Genomic DNA, 17,806 nt, shown 5'->3' with positions numbered 1-17,806 from the left:
ACTTATATTCTTGATATTTGATGAACGATACGACTAGAGTCGATTACAGAAAATTGGAAAGTTATATATTGATAAAAAAAAAAAAAAAAAAAAGACAGCATTTTTAAATATAAATGTACAGGAAGATTTTACCAGGAAACACTGGTACGTCCATCACTGTGTAAATCGTGTCTATTTGTTTAATATTTCGATTTAATCGACGGTTCCATTAACAAGTTTTGGTATGTTTTCTAATTATCACGTTGATCTCTATCTTATTTTATAGCTGCGTTTCCCAAACCATGAGTCGTAAAATTTTTTTCATGGGTCACCACTCGCGGTTACGATTACGGTTGCTTAAACCGTAAATTGATACCTGTATAATATATAGTCTATATTGTATAATAATGTTGAAGTCTAACTTGATAATTTTTTTTTTTTTTTTTTGCAAGGGGTCGCGTACCTAAAATATGATAGATTTTATGGGTCACCATTGCAAAAAGTTTGGGAAACACGGTTTTATAGTGTTTCGTATTAAATTCTTATCGCTTATCGTGTATATTTTCTTAGCAGAAATCACGTACGAGTGCCGTTTTGTCCACAGTAGCTTTTCGGCCCGGTCGTTATCTACGTGACCGGATAAATACGTTTCGCTGGACATATCGGACCAAGGATCGATGTTTTTCTCGTCGACCAAAATACGCCGTACATAGAAACGTTAATTTCTTCTTCTAAAATCTTCGTGTCTCGGCACAAAGGTTAGAACGAATAGTTAGAACGCGTATAGATTTCGTATTGAACTTTTCTCCTCCGGCACACGCGCGTACGGTTTTGAGAAAATAATGACTAGAAATTCTGGTGCCGATTGCAGGAGAGACTGCTGGTGTCGCGCGTCCGTCGTCACGTCGATGACCTAACTACGATCAAAGGGATCAAACGAATTTCTCTCTCACTCGAACGCGTCAAGTGCCCGGTCCGTGCGCATAACTGCTACGTGCACCGCCACCGAATGTATTACTATGCGTAGACGGCGGCTGAGTAATTATGAAAATGAAACGCCGTAAACGCGGTTCGATAATAACTTTATTGCAACACGCGTACACGAGCATTTTCAAAAGACGGCAGCCGAAAAGGGTACATGACACTGATGAAAATATGCGTCATATTGTTGAGGCCGCCAAAAAACGACGAGTGCGCGAAATAGACGGACGTCGAACTCGCGAAAAGAAAAAAAAACCAACTGCAAGTTCGACGGAGAGAGAAGACCCACGGAGCGCAAGTCAAGGACGTATTTGAGTTGAGGCCATTGGGGGGGGGGGGGGGCTAAACTAATTTTTTTTCAATAAAAACTTAAAAATAATTTACAGTTTATTGCCTACAGTTCATGTTCCTGTTATAAAGATAACATATTATAATGATAGACTAATAATTTATATTCTTAATCGTTTATACATTACATTTTTCAAATAAATCAATGTATTATATTCAAAACAAATACGAGCCACGGGGGGAGGGCGAATGCACCCTTCGCCCCCCCCCTCAAATACACCCTTGGTGCTAGTCCACACCTGCGTGTACGAATCATACGCGAGCACCAGCGTTTTTTTTAATCATAACATTATTTTAATATCGTTTCGTCGTCACGTTTATTTCGTACACGTGCATACGCATTCCGCACGCGCTTTACGGTTTCGTAGCTTTTCTGTAAGCATTTACGTGCGAATACGTATTTGGGTACAAGTTGAAAAGAAAAAATAAACCGCGTACACGCTCCCCCGCGTTTTCCTATCCACGTTTTTTTCGCGCATTACTTACTCTGTACACGGTCGCACACAACGCACGCGTACGTACAAGAGGCTTTTTCTTGTTTTTCACATTCAAAACGCTTTTAATCAAAAAATAATAATAGGTATATATATATATATATATATATATATATATATATATATACAAATATATGTATTCGCCGCTATATACATTATAATATGCGTCGCGTTTTTGTGTTTTTTGTTTTTTCCATTTCCCTAATGGCCGCGTCTCCGCGATGAAAAGACCGTGCGCGTTTCGCGTATACGAGCAAAAATAATAACAATAAAGAAGACGAGAAAAAGAAACCGTTCATATCGTTATTTATTTGCGCGACGGCGGCACAAATAGACACGTCGGTGTGTACGAGCAAATCCATCGCAGTGGTACAAATTATTATCAGGGGATGGATTATACAATATTTGCTAAATACTTTTGAATAATATTAATATAATCGTCCGCGGGAATAAATCTCCTATGCGAAAAAACGCTACTTTTCAGTAGAGACAAAATGGTTATTTATCTATCTATCCCCCACACGGCACTAATCTAAACACAAACGACAATACCTCCAGTGTGATTGCCAATCATATTCTTATTCACATAAGAGGTATTTTTAAATTTTTTTAAAACGTCTTTATATTTAATTGAACATGGAAGAAAGATAGCACATACGAATTTTATTCGTATTAAAGATAATTTTTTTCTGAATTTAGTGATACCAAAACCTCAAGTTGGTAATTTTCCACATAGGAGATTTATTCCCGCGGACGATGATATCTTACTAATATAATTATTATTATTATTTTTATTATTATTATGCAGCCAATTTTTTTTAATTATAATATGGATGTGAAACCTAACTAAAACCTAAAACTAAAAATTAACATTTAATATTTTTGCGCACATTCATTTTTTTTTTGATTTATACTTTTATATTTGTTAATATGCATTGAATATGATTTGTTTAGTAACTAAACTTTAGTTTTCCATGAGTGTCGTTTAAATTTTACTATTATTGTAGATAACATTTATGTGACTGAAATAGAAAAATCTTAATATTTTATATCATTTTTATAAATGAACTAATTCCTAAATAGTAATTAAATAAATTATTTGTCTTGTTGTTATACATGATTTTAAGTCATAAAATAATGTACATTTTAATACTTTTCACTGCTGTAATTCGAGTATAAATCCAAGTCCTGAATAATATGTACGCGTGGACAAGAATGGTAAATCAGTACGGGCGCCATTACAGGGGGTAGGAAACGAAGGAGAGGTGAAACGACTCGTTTTATAAACGTCTACAAGTGCCTGGGTATGCAAATTTTTCGGTTTTTCATGGCGACAGCGACGACAACGATGACGGCAGTTTGCTGTCCCGGGGAAGTTTTACAACGCCGCCGACGACGACGACGACGCAAATGGACGATAAAAAACCGCACGAGACGATGGAATCGTAAAGATATTCGTTAATTTTTTTTTCTTCTATCATTTTCCCGCTTTCTTGGCATTTCCGCAATAATAATGCAAATTCGTTGCATGAACGCTATTCGACGACTGAACATAAAATTACGCCATTTTGAATAATATGTACGTGTATTTAGGAAGACGACGATGGCTGCTGAAATATCTTGTACATGTACTTTTCGTGTTTAATTACACTTTTTGGTGTTTTCCGGTCTTCCGTCTCCGACGATGTATTATTATCATTTTTATTCGTGTACATCGGTTTTATTATTTTGCGATAAATTCGACGTTCAACGTCCCGTCGCACTCAAACTGAAATAATATTATACATCGTATACAGTCACCGTGGGGATAGTGAGCGTCTTCGTTAACCATTAAGAGATTTTTACGATCGTTTCGCGGAGGAAATTATGAATTTTCCTTACATGTGTAATATATATACTTATTTTTTTTATAGTGGTCTCAGTTTACGGAACTGAATACATTTATATCGGTTCTACAGCGATTATTCGTACGTATACGGCATTCGTTTTCGGGGTGGTAAAAAAAAAAATTTGAAATCCATAACTTTATTTACGCTGCGGCGTCTTACCCGTTCGCAGTACGGTAGAAATTCTACGCGAATTATACTTCGGATACATCTCGTATCACAAAAAAGTCGAAACTGAAAATTATATTTTTTTTTTCATTTTATCAACTATCTTTTTGATATTTAGCAGCTATTATTCGCAGCACAGAATCATAACCGAAACTTTATAAAATTTTGAAACACAAATAATTACAACGACGAGGGTGTGGAAATTATTCGAAATAGTTATAATTTTTTTTTTTTTTTATTACCTAGAATATAGATATTTAAAAAAATTTAATTTGAAAATAACGGAGTTCATGAAGTTAGAAACAGAATCACCCAACTTAAATAATTAATTAAATGAATCAAAAACGGAAAACTTTGAAGTGTACAAATAATTTCAAACATAGTTAACGCGACGTTTTTTTAAGCCCTTTTCAATCCTACCAAATCATTTCCCATAGTTTTGACGATTATTTTAACACAATATATTTCGTTGAAATTGTTTAAATAAAATTATAAATTATATCACTTACCTATAGAATCACCGTGAACGTCGATAGCATTATGCTATTGGTAACGTCCCGATTATACTGAATGTTCGGTAATTACTGACAGACCACGCGGCATTTTACTTTTGCCAACAGCAATTATATTGTAAATAATCGATCGCACGTATAAAACATGTGCTTTTATTCGATCGATAAGGCATATGTAACGACATGTAGTAACGAAATTAGAGGAGTAACATGATTCAAGGATGATGCAAATCGGACAGAAAACGTACGATTTAACGTAAAACATGTAAGTATATTTGGTTTTTAATCTTTGGGGGTTAAAATTCACAACAATGATTGTAGAATGGCACACATGTTCACAACCGGTTAACAAAATTAATTTCAGTGACATATGGATTTACATACATGTTAAAAATAAGCAACGGTCATGTACATATAATAATTAATAATATAATATTAACGTGTCATATTCCAAAATCAGCTAATCGTAAATAGAAGTTATACATCTAATAAATATTTGTCTACGATAAAATACATTAAAAAAGCGAACAAACAACGTCCAACAACTCAAATGCTATAATAGAGATGGTGGTGGTGGTGGCCCAAAAGACGGATATATAGAGATTTGGATGCGTATTCACACATTAGGATATGTTATATTACGGTAATCTAATTTGTAAAGGAAGATAGTTGGTGTTCGAATCCTCACTTAAAAATAAATTACAATAAAAAAAATGAGATAACATTGGTCGTATTTACAAAAAAAAATTAAATAAAATAAAAAAATAAAATAAATAATATTAATGTAAAAAGGCTTTAAAAATATCACAAAAATTGGGTGTAAAATCAAATTTGGCCTCGATTTTTTTTTATGGCGGTTGCATCATTAAGTCGAATAGGAACGCCTGCTTAAAACATTATGATCTTAGCACCTATCTAATAATAAGTTAGTGAACTTTAAGTTAAGATTATTAATAAAACGCGAATTATAAATAAGACGAATTAGGCTAATATTTTCTAAATATCTACGAGATACGAATGAATATCATAAAATCTGATATTATAGTCAACAAAATGCATTGTTTAAAACATACTTAAATAAAAAAAAAAAAGTTTGCTAGATTGAGTTTTATAATATTTATATATATATATATAAAAAGAGTAATAATATCAAGCATATTTTATGTTGTATGAATATTGAGCATTTTGAAAGATAAAATTGCTTCGTTTTTGGTATACGTACGTATCGTACGATTTATATGTATATTAAATTAATTTCATATAAACGAACGCATTGGAAAATACGAAAATATTTGGTAACTGTTTACACTCAATAATATGCTGAAATGTCTAAATAAGGGTGTGTTTACCAGAAAATATTAAGATTTTTCGTTCGACTCGCCTTTTTGAAGAATACCGTTCACTATAATCTCGTTGACGGAATGAGATCTAGCGTGTTGATGGGAACCGGACCGTCCATCACGAGTGCCCGCGACGACATTCGGCAACACGTGGTTAGTGGCCGAATGCGATCTCGTATGACCGTTATTACCGTTTCGATTACACGCACTCGTCTGACTTTTGAGAGCCATTTGGTAGGCGACCTCAAACGCTTGACCCAACGTAAGTATTATTTCAGTGGCTTGATCCTGTAACGAAAAACCACACGCGTTGTTGATTTGTACGCACGTCAGCAGAATATTTCATTGGGGCGCGCGTAAATCGTTAGTTTTGGCATAAATTATAAGTACAAGTATTGTATTCTCGATTTTTATATTTTTCAAGGAAGGTAATTGATACGATTTTTCTTCGCGAGATTTTTTGTTGGTATATCGTAGAATGATTGGTGGCGGTTTGCTCTTTAAAGGCCTGGAAAGCTGGAAAAGCAAAACCGCCGATTTTAAATCGAAAATCATGCGTTTTGAATACAGCCATCTGAAATCGGGTTCATACGACACTGCGTCGTGTCGTGAAAAGCAATTGCCTTTGATTGATTGAATGAATTTCGGAGTTATTAAATAACACATACATGGTACATATTGGTATCACACTTTTTAAATGATGCACAATGTGGTGTGAATCCGACTAAATCTGGTTCAGGGGTACGACGTTGCTTAATAGAATTCATCTACAGTTACGGTATCGAATACTTACCATGGAAGACACGCTAAACACGTGGCTGTAGTGCGAGCTGGTGAGATGGTCTTTCGTGATGTACGCGAAATGGTTCAGATCGTCCGCGTCCTGACACGCGCAGTCTATGTTGCGAATTTCGTGTTCGCATACCAAACTGTCCGAAACTGGGTCCATGAACCTTACTCCCCGGTACGATATGACGAGCGCCACCTCAGGCAACGTCCGTTGAGCGCCACTGGCCACGGCTAGTTTGAGTTTTTGAATGGACTGCTTAGTCGACTCAGTGCCCCGGGGCTCTTTTACCTCGGTGGAGCCCAAATACTGGAACGAAGATCGACCATAACAATTGATGCATTTCTTCAGATCGTTTTCATGTGTGTTGTAAAAATCGTTGTTTTATACTTACTGAGGCAATGTACTTGATATTACCGGCAACCAATGCGGCCGGCTGATGTCTCCATTGGGTGATCAATGTGGAGGGAACGCCGAACAGTAACTCCGATGGGCCTCTGATGACGAGGTCACTGTTACTTCGGTTGGAAGAATTTTGAAGCGGCGGTGGAAGAGGAGCGTGTCTTGACTTTTTTGGGTTGTGACGGAGCGTCGCGGTCCCGGAAGCTACGTGAACGGAGTGTTTGGAATTTACTTTGTCTTTGAGACTTTGAATGTTGTTTTTCTGTAATATACCGTCAGAAAAATGAATTCAGGACGTACCATGACATTCGATCTATTTAAATATTTAAATCGATTTATATTATTTAACAAAAAAGGCTACATAAAAAAAAAAAAAAAAAAAAAAAAAATCAAGCACGAGTTACATTTTCAAGCGATAAATTTAAAACCACTTACCAATTCTTTAAGATCGTTGCCAATATCGTTCAAACCATCACCAACCGAAACAGCTTGAAGTAATTGAGACTTACTGTTATCGACGGATGAAAGTATCCTTCTTCTATGGCCAGGCTTAGTAATTTCTAACACTGCAGTAAGTTCCACTTCCCAAATTCGCGCGATTCGTTCAAGGTCAGTGTACAGATGTTTACGAAATGTGTCTATATAACAAGACAGACCAATGCTTTTTAACCATTCTTCCATCTGTTTTGCATCTTCTTCATCATCAACTTGATCTAGATCAGCAATAGATTTGCTTTTTGCTTTAGACGCGTCTTTGGTGTAACGTTTGGACCAGAACTCTTTCACCAAGAACGGTAAATCATTACTAGATTCTAAAATCTTTGTTCGATCATTTTCGTTTTCAATACCCATTTCTTTTAAATCTGATTCTATAAGTACTCCATTCTAAAATTAACAACATGAAAACATTGAAAACAATTTTTTCAATAAAAATTTGTGATTCAACACATATGAAAGATTAGAATATTTAACTAGAATACTTACAACAAAATCTAAATTATCATAGCCGAATTCAATAAATGAACTAACAAATTCTTGGAAACCTAATCCAAATAACCACGATTGAACTGTATCATGACCATCACTGCCATTTTTTCGCGAATTTTCTTTACTATCTGACCTACTTAACCCTAAAACAATTTTTCACGTGTTGTATATATTTTAATCAATTTAAGACTTATAAACTATAAGGAATATTAGGTACCTAGCCTTGCTTGAAATTCTTTCTCAAGTTCATTACACATAGATTCTTTGGCATTTCCACCTCCTAGATTGGTGATCAAGTCGGATATCTTTGCCCATTCCTCTTGTTCATCAAACGGACTTAACATTGTATTAGAACTTTTCGACTGATCTTCTGCAGAGCCAGGAGATTGAGTTGTGATTGGAGGATCATAAACTGTACGCAATTTACGCAAGGTTTTTGGCCTTTCTGCTCGATTACTGTTTATAGATCCTTTAAGTAAGCCTATTACAAATAACATAATTTTAATACATTATTATTGTTATGGTTAAGTTTCTGTTAACCAACCTGCAAAAGTCGCATCCCCCACAAATTCTTCTACGGGAATTTCTTCAGTCGTTGAGACACTTTTATCATTTGATAATACATGAGACTCAGGCACCCAAGTTATAACTAATAAATCTTCTTCAATTTCAGTTTCCATATCTTTAGATTTTCTCTTTAGGTTACTGTAAATCTTAAAAAGGAGGGTCCAGTTGAAGATCAATTATAATTTCACCAATGAATTCGATTATATTTATATAAATTGTCAATATATCTTACTTGACTAAGTGGTCGTATTCTAGCATGAATGCTACGTTCAGCTTGAAATGGTGATGGTGGTGGGTGATCTGGAGTAGGGGGTTGATGATAATGTGTAGGACTCAAGGGCCAATCTGCTGAAGGTGTTTCGTCACCATCAAGTAAACTTTCTCGGGAAGACGAGATGGTGGTAGTGATGAATCCATTTTGGTCAGAAACTATAACTTGGTTGGTTGTGGCAGGTTCAAGCTCAACACGTTTGAATTGTAAATCACCCCGAGCTAATATTGCACCCGGATCTTTGTCGTGACGTTTAAGTTTTCGTCGAGGATTTGTTGTGCGTATTGGAACATTTTGGTAGATTGAAGTTAACGCTACGGGTTCTTCGCCCGACGTGGGTCTCAGTTTCATTTCAATATATTGATCGGCCGACTTTCCACGGCGTAATACTTCTACCCGTCGATTTTGATCGGACGAAGGTGAGCCAGAAGTAGCTAGGTACAAATACTCATAAGGTCCACTAGTATGGTTAGCAGACACACGTGAAGGGGAATCGGCTGCAGGTGTCAGTCTTTTAGATGCCACAGGCTGTAAAAAAATATTCACAACTGGTAACACACAAGTACTATGGTGAAATGTGCAATAACTTACGGAAATATTTGATGCAGTCGGATTTAGTGGTGCCATTGGTAAATAAAAAGAGGAAGACACAGGCCTATGACCGCTAGAAGTTGTTGACGAACTTATACTTACAGTGTCCAACTCAGGACCGGAAAGAAAACTGGATTCTATTAAGGACCTGGAAAGCGGAGTAGGTTCATTTTTGTACCAACGGTTAGAATGGTAATGTCCATCGGAAAATCTGCGGGAGGAACAATTTAAGAAACCTGACTATTTAAAATGTTGTGTTATCAATAGACTTACGCTGAAGATTCCGAAACGCGACGGCTTTTGTGTTTCTCCCAGCGAGTTGGAGAAGGACTAGGTGACAACATGTGTTCATAAGGACTACTCAGCGGAGGTACGGGTACAGAATCCCCGTTTTCACTTCTCCTTTCAGTTTCCATATCACTTTCATTGTTATTATTAAATTGGTGGTCTTTAAAATGAACAAACATATTGTGTAAAAATACAATTGAAATACACCGAATATAGGGTCCAATATTCAGTTATCCGCATACTTTGTAGCATAGCTGTTATTTCTACAGCAGGACCAGCTTTAGGTGGAAATTGTTTTAACAGATCTTCTACTGTACGTCTATAAATGTCTCTTATGTGAGTGTTAATACCGTGATCTAATAGTGTTCTAGCTACTTCAGTCTTGCCACATTGAGCAGCTTCGTGAAGAGCAGTACCGCTACCGGTACGAACATTAACATCCATTCCAGCCGACAGTAACAACTCTACTACAGCCCTAATTGGAAATTAATATACATTTTATAACGGGGAAAGTTTATTCTAATAATGCATTAAGTATTAAATAATCAAAGTGGAATATTACTTGTGGCCATTTCGGCTTGCTAAATGTAAGGGAGTATGAGCAAACATTACGCCTGCAGCACGAGAATTGTACGATCTTATCAGTTCAGGTCGTTCAGAAATAATCAACTTCACCGTCTCCAGTCTAATTATTATACATAATATTAATAGTAAAAATTTAAAATATTAAAATCAAAAGAGCCTGTCTCAAAATATAACATGAGGCGTATAGTAAAGACAATTTTTTAAATCTTTCATTAAAAATAATTAAACGTCAAGTGAATTTAAATTATTGTAAACCATGACTCGACATTTTTAAAATACGAATATATAATGATAATCTTTTATATTTAAAATATTTATAGAGCAGGGATAGAACATATGTATACAATATAATCTTTAGTTATTTAAATGAAGAAAGTCGATGGGTTCAATAAAGGTAATTATGCCATAATGGCAAGTGAATAGGTGTTGACTATAACGATACAAGTTGAATATTATAAGTGTGTTTGAGTATGTGGGACTCTACAATTATTATTAAATTATGATAAGCAGTTGAAATATTAAAAATCGCATCAAATATAATAGAATTTATTAATAGCTCTATTCGATAATTAAATTATATACATTTAAAATACTAAAATATGACACAACATTATCCATATATTGTATGGCAATTAAAATAATAGTTCATAGATATGACCATGACAATAGTAGAGATATATTCGTACCTTCCGTATTGTGCGCATAAGTCTAAAGGAGTTTCGTGTTTGTGGTTTCTTATAGTAGGATCAGCACCATGTTCTAGGAGAAGCGAGACCGCACCCGAATGACCGTGTTCGGCAGCACAGTGCAATGGAGTTTCTCGGTTTTTTGTCTAATATAACATAAAAAAAAATAAATAATTTTTACCCTCGTAAGTATTTCCTCATTGCCTTGTTCTTTTAATTACCATATGGTTGACATTAGGTATTGACGGCCCGTGGCAAAGCAACAAGCGAACAATTTCTACGTTGCCCCTCCATGCCGCGTAATGTAGTGGAGCAGCACCTTTGTGATCAACTACATTGGTTGACGCTTCGTTGCATAGGAGAAGTTGAACGATTTCCCTAACGATAGAACACAACTTTTTACAAACCATTTTTAAGTGTAAATTCACGTGCGGTAAAAATTTAAAAATCAGAGGTATATTATTATATTTCTTTCGTTTGATTCCTGATTTAATTTTAAGAACTGTAAGATTTTATTAATTTTTATTTGTTTACCAACTGCTGCAGTAGATAATGCATAAATGCGTGCACTAACAGTGAACGAATCATTATTTACGATTTTCAGATAATCATACAAATCACTTACTTGTATGCATTTAATGAAGCGTGATGCAATGCAGTAAAGCCAGTTTGGTCTTGAGTATTTACACCAGCACCTCTTCTCAAACTAAAAACCAACAAAATATAATAATTATAGTGTATTATATGGTATGACTGGTTTACAGTAATCACGACTATAACAATTTGTTTTTGTAATAAAATCATCTTTAATTCATTAAGTGTTACATTAAACTAATTTTCTAGAGAAACTCGTTTTAAAATATCAATTTTAACCATCATTTGTTGATAAAAAATAAAAGTTTATAAAAGTTTATCTACAGCTCATTAAATAATAAGTATTAATAATAAATAAGTTATAATAATTAAAACTGAATCGTTTAATTAATTAGAAACAATTGTTACTTGACATTAAATAGTGCAAAACTATTTATTTATTGCTCAAACAAAATATAAATGTAATGCGTCATCTCTATAAATCATCGATTTATTCAGTAATCATAAACAGTACAGAAAGTTTTACATATTCTAAAAGGTCATCGAAAAATTCCAATGATGATCGTTAAAATTAATAATTCTTTAATTTTAGATCTCCGAGCTTGATAATTGAAAAATAAGTAAATTCTTTTAAAAAGTAAATCCTCTAAATCATTTAATCTGAAATACGATATCTAATCAATTTTGAAAAGGCTTGAATAAAAGTCGGTCGTTCTTCCAATCAAATAAAATACATATGTAACATGTAATAGTGCAAAAAACGGTTTTAGGAGATGTAGTATTATGTTTAGTAGTTATGTTATTTGCGTATTTTTGTAAATGTTTATAATGTATAATGTAGCTAAATATCGTTTAGCAAATATATAAAATGCATAACAGTTTTTGGTTTCATCACAAGTTTCCTGCTGTAAACAGCGTTGTAATACATTCAATGACGATAGGAAAGTTCATATTAAGTAAAATGTACAGTGCTTACAGATTTTATGTTTTTTATATAAACGTTGAATACAATACAATGAATTGTGTACACTTCACGTAGTTATTACACAAAACAAATATTGAATAAAATGAGTAAGAGTCAGTATCAAATGACTTCGGAGTGAGAGTATAAAACAGTGATTTTCAATAATTATAAAGCCACAAATCCTTAGTTACAACTTAATTGGACCAAGGACTCATTTTTTTGATCATATTTTTACAGAAAAGTCTTTTTGTTACTTCTTTTGATTTTACACGCATTTTCGTATTAATATAAATACATGTGTTTTAAAAAAATACAATATAATGAGATTTATTTAATTTAACTTTTAAAATTATCTTTTTTTTTATAAAAAAAAAAAAAAAAAGGTAATAATAACAACCATTAATAATTTAACTACACCTGATTTAAAGTAGTTACTTTTGGAAATGTATGAAAGATATTTCTATCTGTTTTCTTCAAAATCTCATCTAAGTTAAGCTTTATGCTTGATATTTTTATTTGAACACCGTTATTGGAAACCACTCGACTATTGCAATACTCGGGTCTCTTCGAACTAAAACATATGCATACTCAGATTTTTGTATGATGATTTAGGGAACACTAAGATAAAAACGAAAATCTTTAATACGCAGATTTCTATTTGCATTTAATTAAGCAAAATGATGTTCACGAAGTTTGATCAGTAATTGCATCCGAGTTATTTTAGAATTGTTTTTGGCGTCTACCGATGCCTACACGCGTAGCTGCTGCGAATAATGAAAACACTGCGGTGGGTACCAGCTGTGAACCGCTTGACTTCTTTCCCTTGGCGCACGACACGTTAATGGTATATCGTCGTATGCGATATAACGAACACGTCATATTAGCTGTTAACGTTGCTACTCATTGTTTATTCATATGATACATAGTTGATTTGTGTTTTTTTATAACGCGTACGACGTTTGGTATTTCTTCCTCGCCATATTTTGAGATGCTTGTATTAAATATTGTATTATTATTATTATTATAATAACTTAATTCTGTTCTCTTGCACTGAATCTAAGAAGGGGCTAGAAGAGTGCTGGGAGGAAGCTCAGGGTCGCCAGTTGAAAAGAGTCACAAGTGTTTTAAAATCGTTTGCTTACTACCTAATTTAATGCACCCCATTTTATTAATTAATTATGACTATACTAAAATATATAAATATACTATGCTTTAATATTCATTACAAATTACTTAATTTGAATAAAAAAATTAAATTGTTTTGGGTGAATGAGCTCTACCAAAAATAATCTTTCTTATTCATTATTACCATAATTCGGCTCTGCTGTTCACTTAGTGATCTGGGCCAATGTTAACACTACAGTACTGCTGTAATTACATTAGTTACTGACGAAAAATTGATAACGATTTTTTTATTAATTGCAATAATAAACACGAGATGTCTTCCATTAAATGGATATTACAAATTTTGTACCTAACCTAACCTACCGAAACCCACTGTGAAAACGATACGCTCACAATATTACTTATACTCGTATATATGTGTATAATAAGAAAATATAATTCGATTGGTCGCGTTTTATTTTTTTTATTGATTAAACCTGTTCAATCACAGATGTCCATATACAGGTATGATTAATAACGAATAACATGTCACCTGAAATGTTACCAAAATATTTTATAGAGGTCCCTCGCGAACGAACGCATTAAAAATAATTAATAAATAATATGACCAATATCAAAGATTATTTATTTCAATCTTCGAATTGAATCACATTTTTCATTATGGCAACACGTAATGTCATAGACCAGCGATGGCCAACCTTTTGGACCTCACGAACCATTAAATACATAGTTATTCTAAATTCTACGGACCACTTTTAGTTTAAAATAGCTTTTTACATAAATATCGTTAAATAAATCGATGAGGTATTTTTTTTCGGACATATTTAACTTGTTATTTTAATTGTTTGCTGCAAATGGATCTATTATCCACATATTACCATGTCTAGGGTTTTATTTTTTTGGGAAATAACGACAAAAAGATTCTGTAAGTAACGTTTAAATTTTTCTGCAGACCACCAGTGTTCCACGGACTACCGGTAGGCGATTATTGTCATAGACAATATCACGTGAACATAGGTATTATAAAATTATAGTTTTATTGCTCCAAATACTTTTTCGCTATAAGGAGTTATCCACTACCGTTTAACTGAAAACGTCTAATATAATTTCAAAAGCATTTATTGTTTCAGAATTTACTCCGACTTACCCTATTTCATACGGTCTAGGTATTTTTATAAATCTGTTCAGTGTAATTCGCTCTTAAATTAGTTTTTAACAATAATAATCATGTACATTGTTTTCATCGTGTAGTAGGTATAGCTTTAAATTTCTTCCGAATAAAATCTTATGATTCAGCAACAAGTGCGTTGTTAGAAATAAATAAAATTGCGCTTTATATAAATAAAAAAAAGTTAGCCGTAGGAAGTTATTGATGCCCCCTTAATGTATAAAACGTATCGTCGACCCCATGAAGTATAGTTTTACAAATTAATGTTTTTCTTACAACACTGCTAAGCCATTGAAGGGTGCGCTATATAGAACCGAACCTTTTTTGGCCGTAGGGTGATAATGGAGATTAATGATCGCCGGTACTTGAAAAACGGAAAACAACGCATAAGATCCCCTCATTAAAAGAGTATTGTAATTAATTGAAAGGCGAAACAAATGGATATTTTCATTTCACTTAATCGAAGTATGATATTGTTTTTTTAAACATTTTTTACGATAATTTTTGACGACAAAAGAAAACGATAAAATTTAATATGATAAAAATAATAATCGCTCCATTAATTTGACCTGGTTTTTTCTCGAGATCATCCCATTATAACATTTAATAATAAAATGCATCCAAAATATAGAGTGCCAAGATTTCGTGTTTCTTAAGTCAATATTAATGCTGCACGGATAATGCTAACGGATTCAGATGTGATTATGTGAATAAACTACAACGGAAATGTTTAAAAAATATCGAAGAAGCTTATGATTTCCTTGTGTTAACCTTTTACAGTTAAAGAAATCCAAACCCCAAGGCGATTTATCTCCTACGGCAGAGGTTCCCAATCTTTTTTGACTCACGGCACCCTTTATTATTTTCTAAAAATGTGGATGCACCTTATAGCCTATGCTCTATACTCTATAGTTTATACTGAATACGCAATAGTAATATATCGTATATTTAAATTTATATTTAGTAACTTTGGTTTTATTTGGCATTAATAAACAATAAAGATAAGATAAAGTCACAAGTATTTCACCGTAAATAACTTTAAAACAGTTCACATCAAATCGATAGCAATCGAACCAGTATGAAAATTAAAATAGATTGAACATCTCAGTAATACTATGTAAAAATTATATGTGTTAAATAATTAATACATTAAATTATATTGTATATACCTAATTAATTATACACAATAGCTTTTATACTATAGACATAGAGTATGGTGTGTTTTATTATTCACAGTGCTATATTTTTCATGAAGACGTTTAAAAATAAATATATATTTCAAATATTTTTGGGGCACCCAAAATTTAAGTTCACGGTACCTTAGGGTGCCGCGGCACCCTGGTTGGGAACCTTTGTCCTACGGTATACGATCATCATAAATCATTCGGAGTTGATTGTTCGGTCGAAGATGCTAAACTCTTAAATGGAGGTCAAATCAATCTGATGATTCAGCTGCCCAAAGTATGAGTACAACGAATTACGTGAATGCGAGTGCAGTATAATGGCATAGTAGTATAAATCGATAGAACGTCGTAGTATATTATGACTGTTGAATGTTGATAAAACCAGTCGACAGCAAATATTAAGATTAGTAATTCATTTAAACGTCAATTTTATTTACTGCGTAACGGAAAACTATAAAAATATCAACAAAATTAATTTAATAAATTATTACTACGAGTAGTAAACATTAAAACTTGTCGCACACGCAACATAGTACAGCCATAATATTAATGAATTGGCGTTCAGATGAAAACGAAATCGATTTCGTCAACGATCATCGACGATATTCCGATTTGGTGCAGCAGTAGCAGGCGGGTGAACCAGTGGGGGCGGGGGGTTTTGAAAAGCGATACGATAGGGGGGTGTGTACGAACTACTCGCGGGCCGGAAGGATATCGAACGGATGAAGAAGGAGGGGAGGGAAACGTGAAAGGGCGACGGACATCGGTAAACAGTGTAATGGATGTTTCGAGAGACCATTGATGTTATTGTTGAGAACGCGGTAAAAGTAATCGTGGGCAAACCGTCGTCGTGGGCGGACAACCGAAACGGGGCAACGAACGGAGCGCAGTAGCAGTAGGGAAGGCGCCGAGCGGCGGTCCTTATCAGCTTATCACAAGTCGTGAGGGGATGAGGGTGGCGGTAAACATATTGTAATTAGTCCGTAACAGTACTGAAAACGGACCGAATCGTACGCGTTTTGCGGATCATTCGGGAGAGGGGGGGAGCGCTCAAGCGGAAAGGACGGTGGTGGACACGGGTGTAGGGTTGTAGGAAGGTTGTAGGGTACGTCGAGGGGAAGTGTTTGTTATTATTATTACGAACAGGGCGCGTCGTCTCACCTGGCCAGCGGACCCGTTCTCTTGGCCTTCTGCACGAGTATCTTCTCCACGGCATTAAGATTGCCCGTCTTGGCCGCAATCACCAGGTCGTGGTCCTTGCCCATGACGACCAGCCGTCCGGCGCCCGGCAAATCGAGACACGTTACGCCGACGGTTCGCACACGCGATCGTTGTTCACGCGGTCGCGTTTGTCGGCCGACTAGCCGACCCGGTCGTACCGCGTACCACGCACACGCGTACCGCCGATGTGGCCGCGACGACGTACCGATCGCGCGTCATTATTATCACACGAAAACTGGCGGGCGCACCCACGCACACACACGCACACGTACGGCGGACGACAACAACGCGACCGATCGATCGCGCGGAGCTGTCGTGTCGGCGGCGGCGGCGGCGGCGGTGGGGGCGCGATCAGCTGTCGGGGAATCGATACGCCGGGGGCGAGGAGAAGGGGAAAAAAAAGAGAAAAACAAACCGCGCTGATAAGGAGGACGACTGATAACGGGCTGGTCGTCACCGATGACGGTGCCCTCCTCGGTGGGAACGCGATTAATTCTCGCCGGCGGACCGCTGTTCGCGCGCACAGTGCGTGCCGCGCGCACGGTAATAACCGTGCACCGGCCGCGGTCAGTGTTGCCGCGTCGCGCGCGAACGGACCGTGCACGAACCGTAGGCGGTCGAGCGCGCGACGTTTTCCGGGCGGCATCCGCGATCTCGGAAACTTTGCGCGGGTGCAGG

General features: G+C 35.4%; 1 protein-coding gene across 3 annotated transcripts; it reads right to left on the bottom strand.

The window, feature by feature from the left end:
- Positions 1-4,618: 4,618 nt before the first annotated feature.
- LOC112689062 (ankyrin repeat and SAM domain-containing protein 1A-like) lies at positions 4,619-17,426 on the bottom strand. Of its 3 annotated transcripts, XM_025562562.1 has the most exons (17): positions 17,069-17,426; positions 11,498-11,578; positions 11,094-11,250; positions 10,873-11,018; positions 10,164-10,286; positions 9,844-10,076; positions 9,587-9,761; positions 9,314-9,524; positions 8,684-9,250; positions 8,429-8,597; positions 8,102-8,365; positions 7,882-8,027; positions 7,333-7,782; positions 6,890-7,159; positions 6,502-6,804; positions 5,718-5,996; positions 4,619-5,055 (listed from the first exon to the last, which is right to left on the bottom strand). In XM_025562562.1, exons 1-16 carry the CDS (start codon positions 17,170-17,172, stop codon positions 5,727-5,729), a joined length of 3,669 nt encoding a protein of 1,222 aa, XP_025418347.1. In that variant the 5' UTR covers positions 17,173-17,426; the 3' UTR covers positions 4,619-5,055; positions 5,718-5,726. The 3 variants fall into 3 exon arrangements, with proteins under 3 accessions (XP_025418347.1, XP_025418349.1, XP_025418350.1); XM_025562564.1 differs by lacking the exons at positions 4,619-5,055; positions 5,718-5,996; positions 6,502-6,804 and having other exon boundaries at positions 6,911-7,159; positions 7,407-7,782; XM_025562565.1 differs by lacking the exons at positions 4,619-5,055; positions 5,718-5,996; positions 6,502-6,804 and having other exon boundaries at positions 7,135-7,210.
- Positions 17,427-17,806: the final 380 nt, after the last annotated feature.

The sequence above is a fragment of the Sipha flava genome, unplaced genomic scaffold (assembly GCF_003268045.1).
Source record: "Sipha flava isolate LNK unplaced genomic scaffold, YSA_version1 421_pilon_pilon, whole genome shotgun sequence".
Taxonomy (NCBI): Eukaryota; Metazoa; Arthropoda; class Insecta; order Hemiptera; family Aphididae; genus Sipha; species Sipha flava.
Note: the sequence above shows the minus strand (reverse complement) of the source record. Positions and strands in the feature narration are given on the sequence as shown.

Bases quoted from the DNA above. Each gene is read 5' to 3' on its own strand.
- LOC112689062 (XM_025562562.1), bottom strand. From the start codon at position 17,172: ATGGGCAAGGACCACGACCTGGTGATTGCGGCCAAGACGGGCAATCTT. The intron at 9,251-9,313 runs GTAAGTTATTGC...ATTTTTTTACAG, and splicing joins CGACTGCATCAAATATTTCC to CCTGTGGCATCTAAAAGACT. The intron at 7,160-7,332 runs GTAAGTGGTTTT...GGTATATTACAG, and splicing joins GCAACGATCTTAAAGAATTG to AAAAACAACATTCAAAGTCT.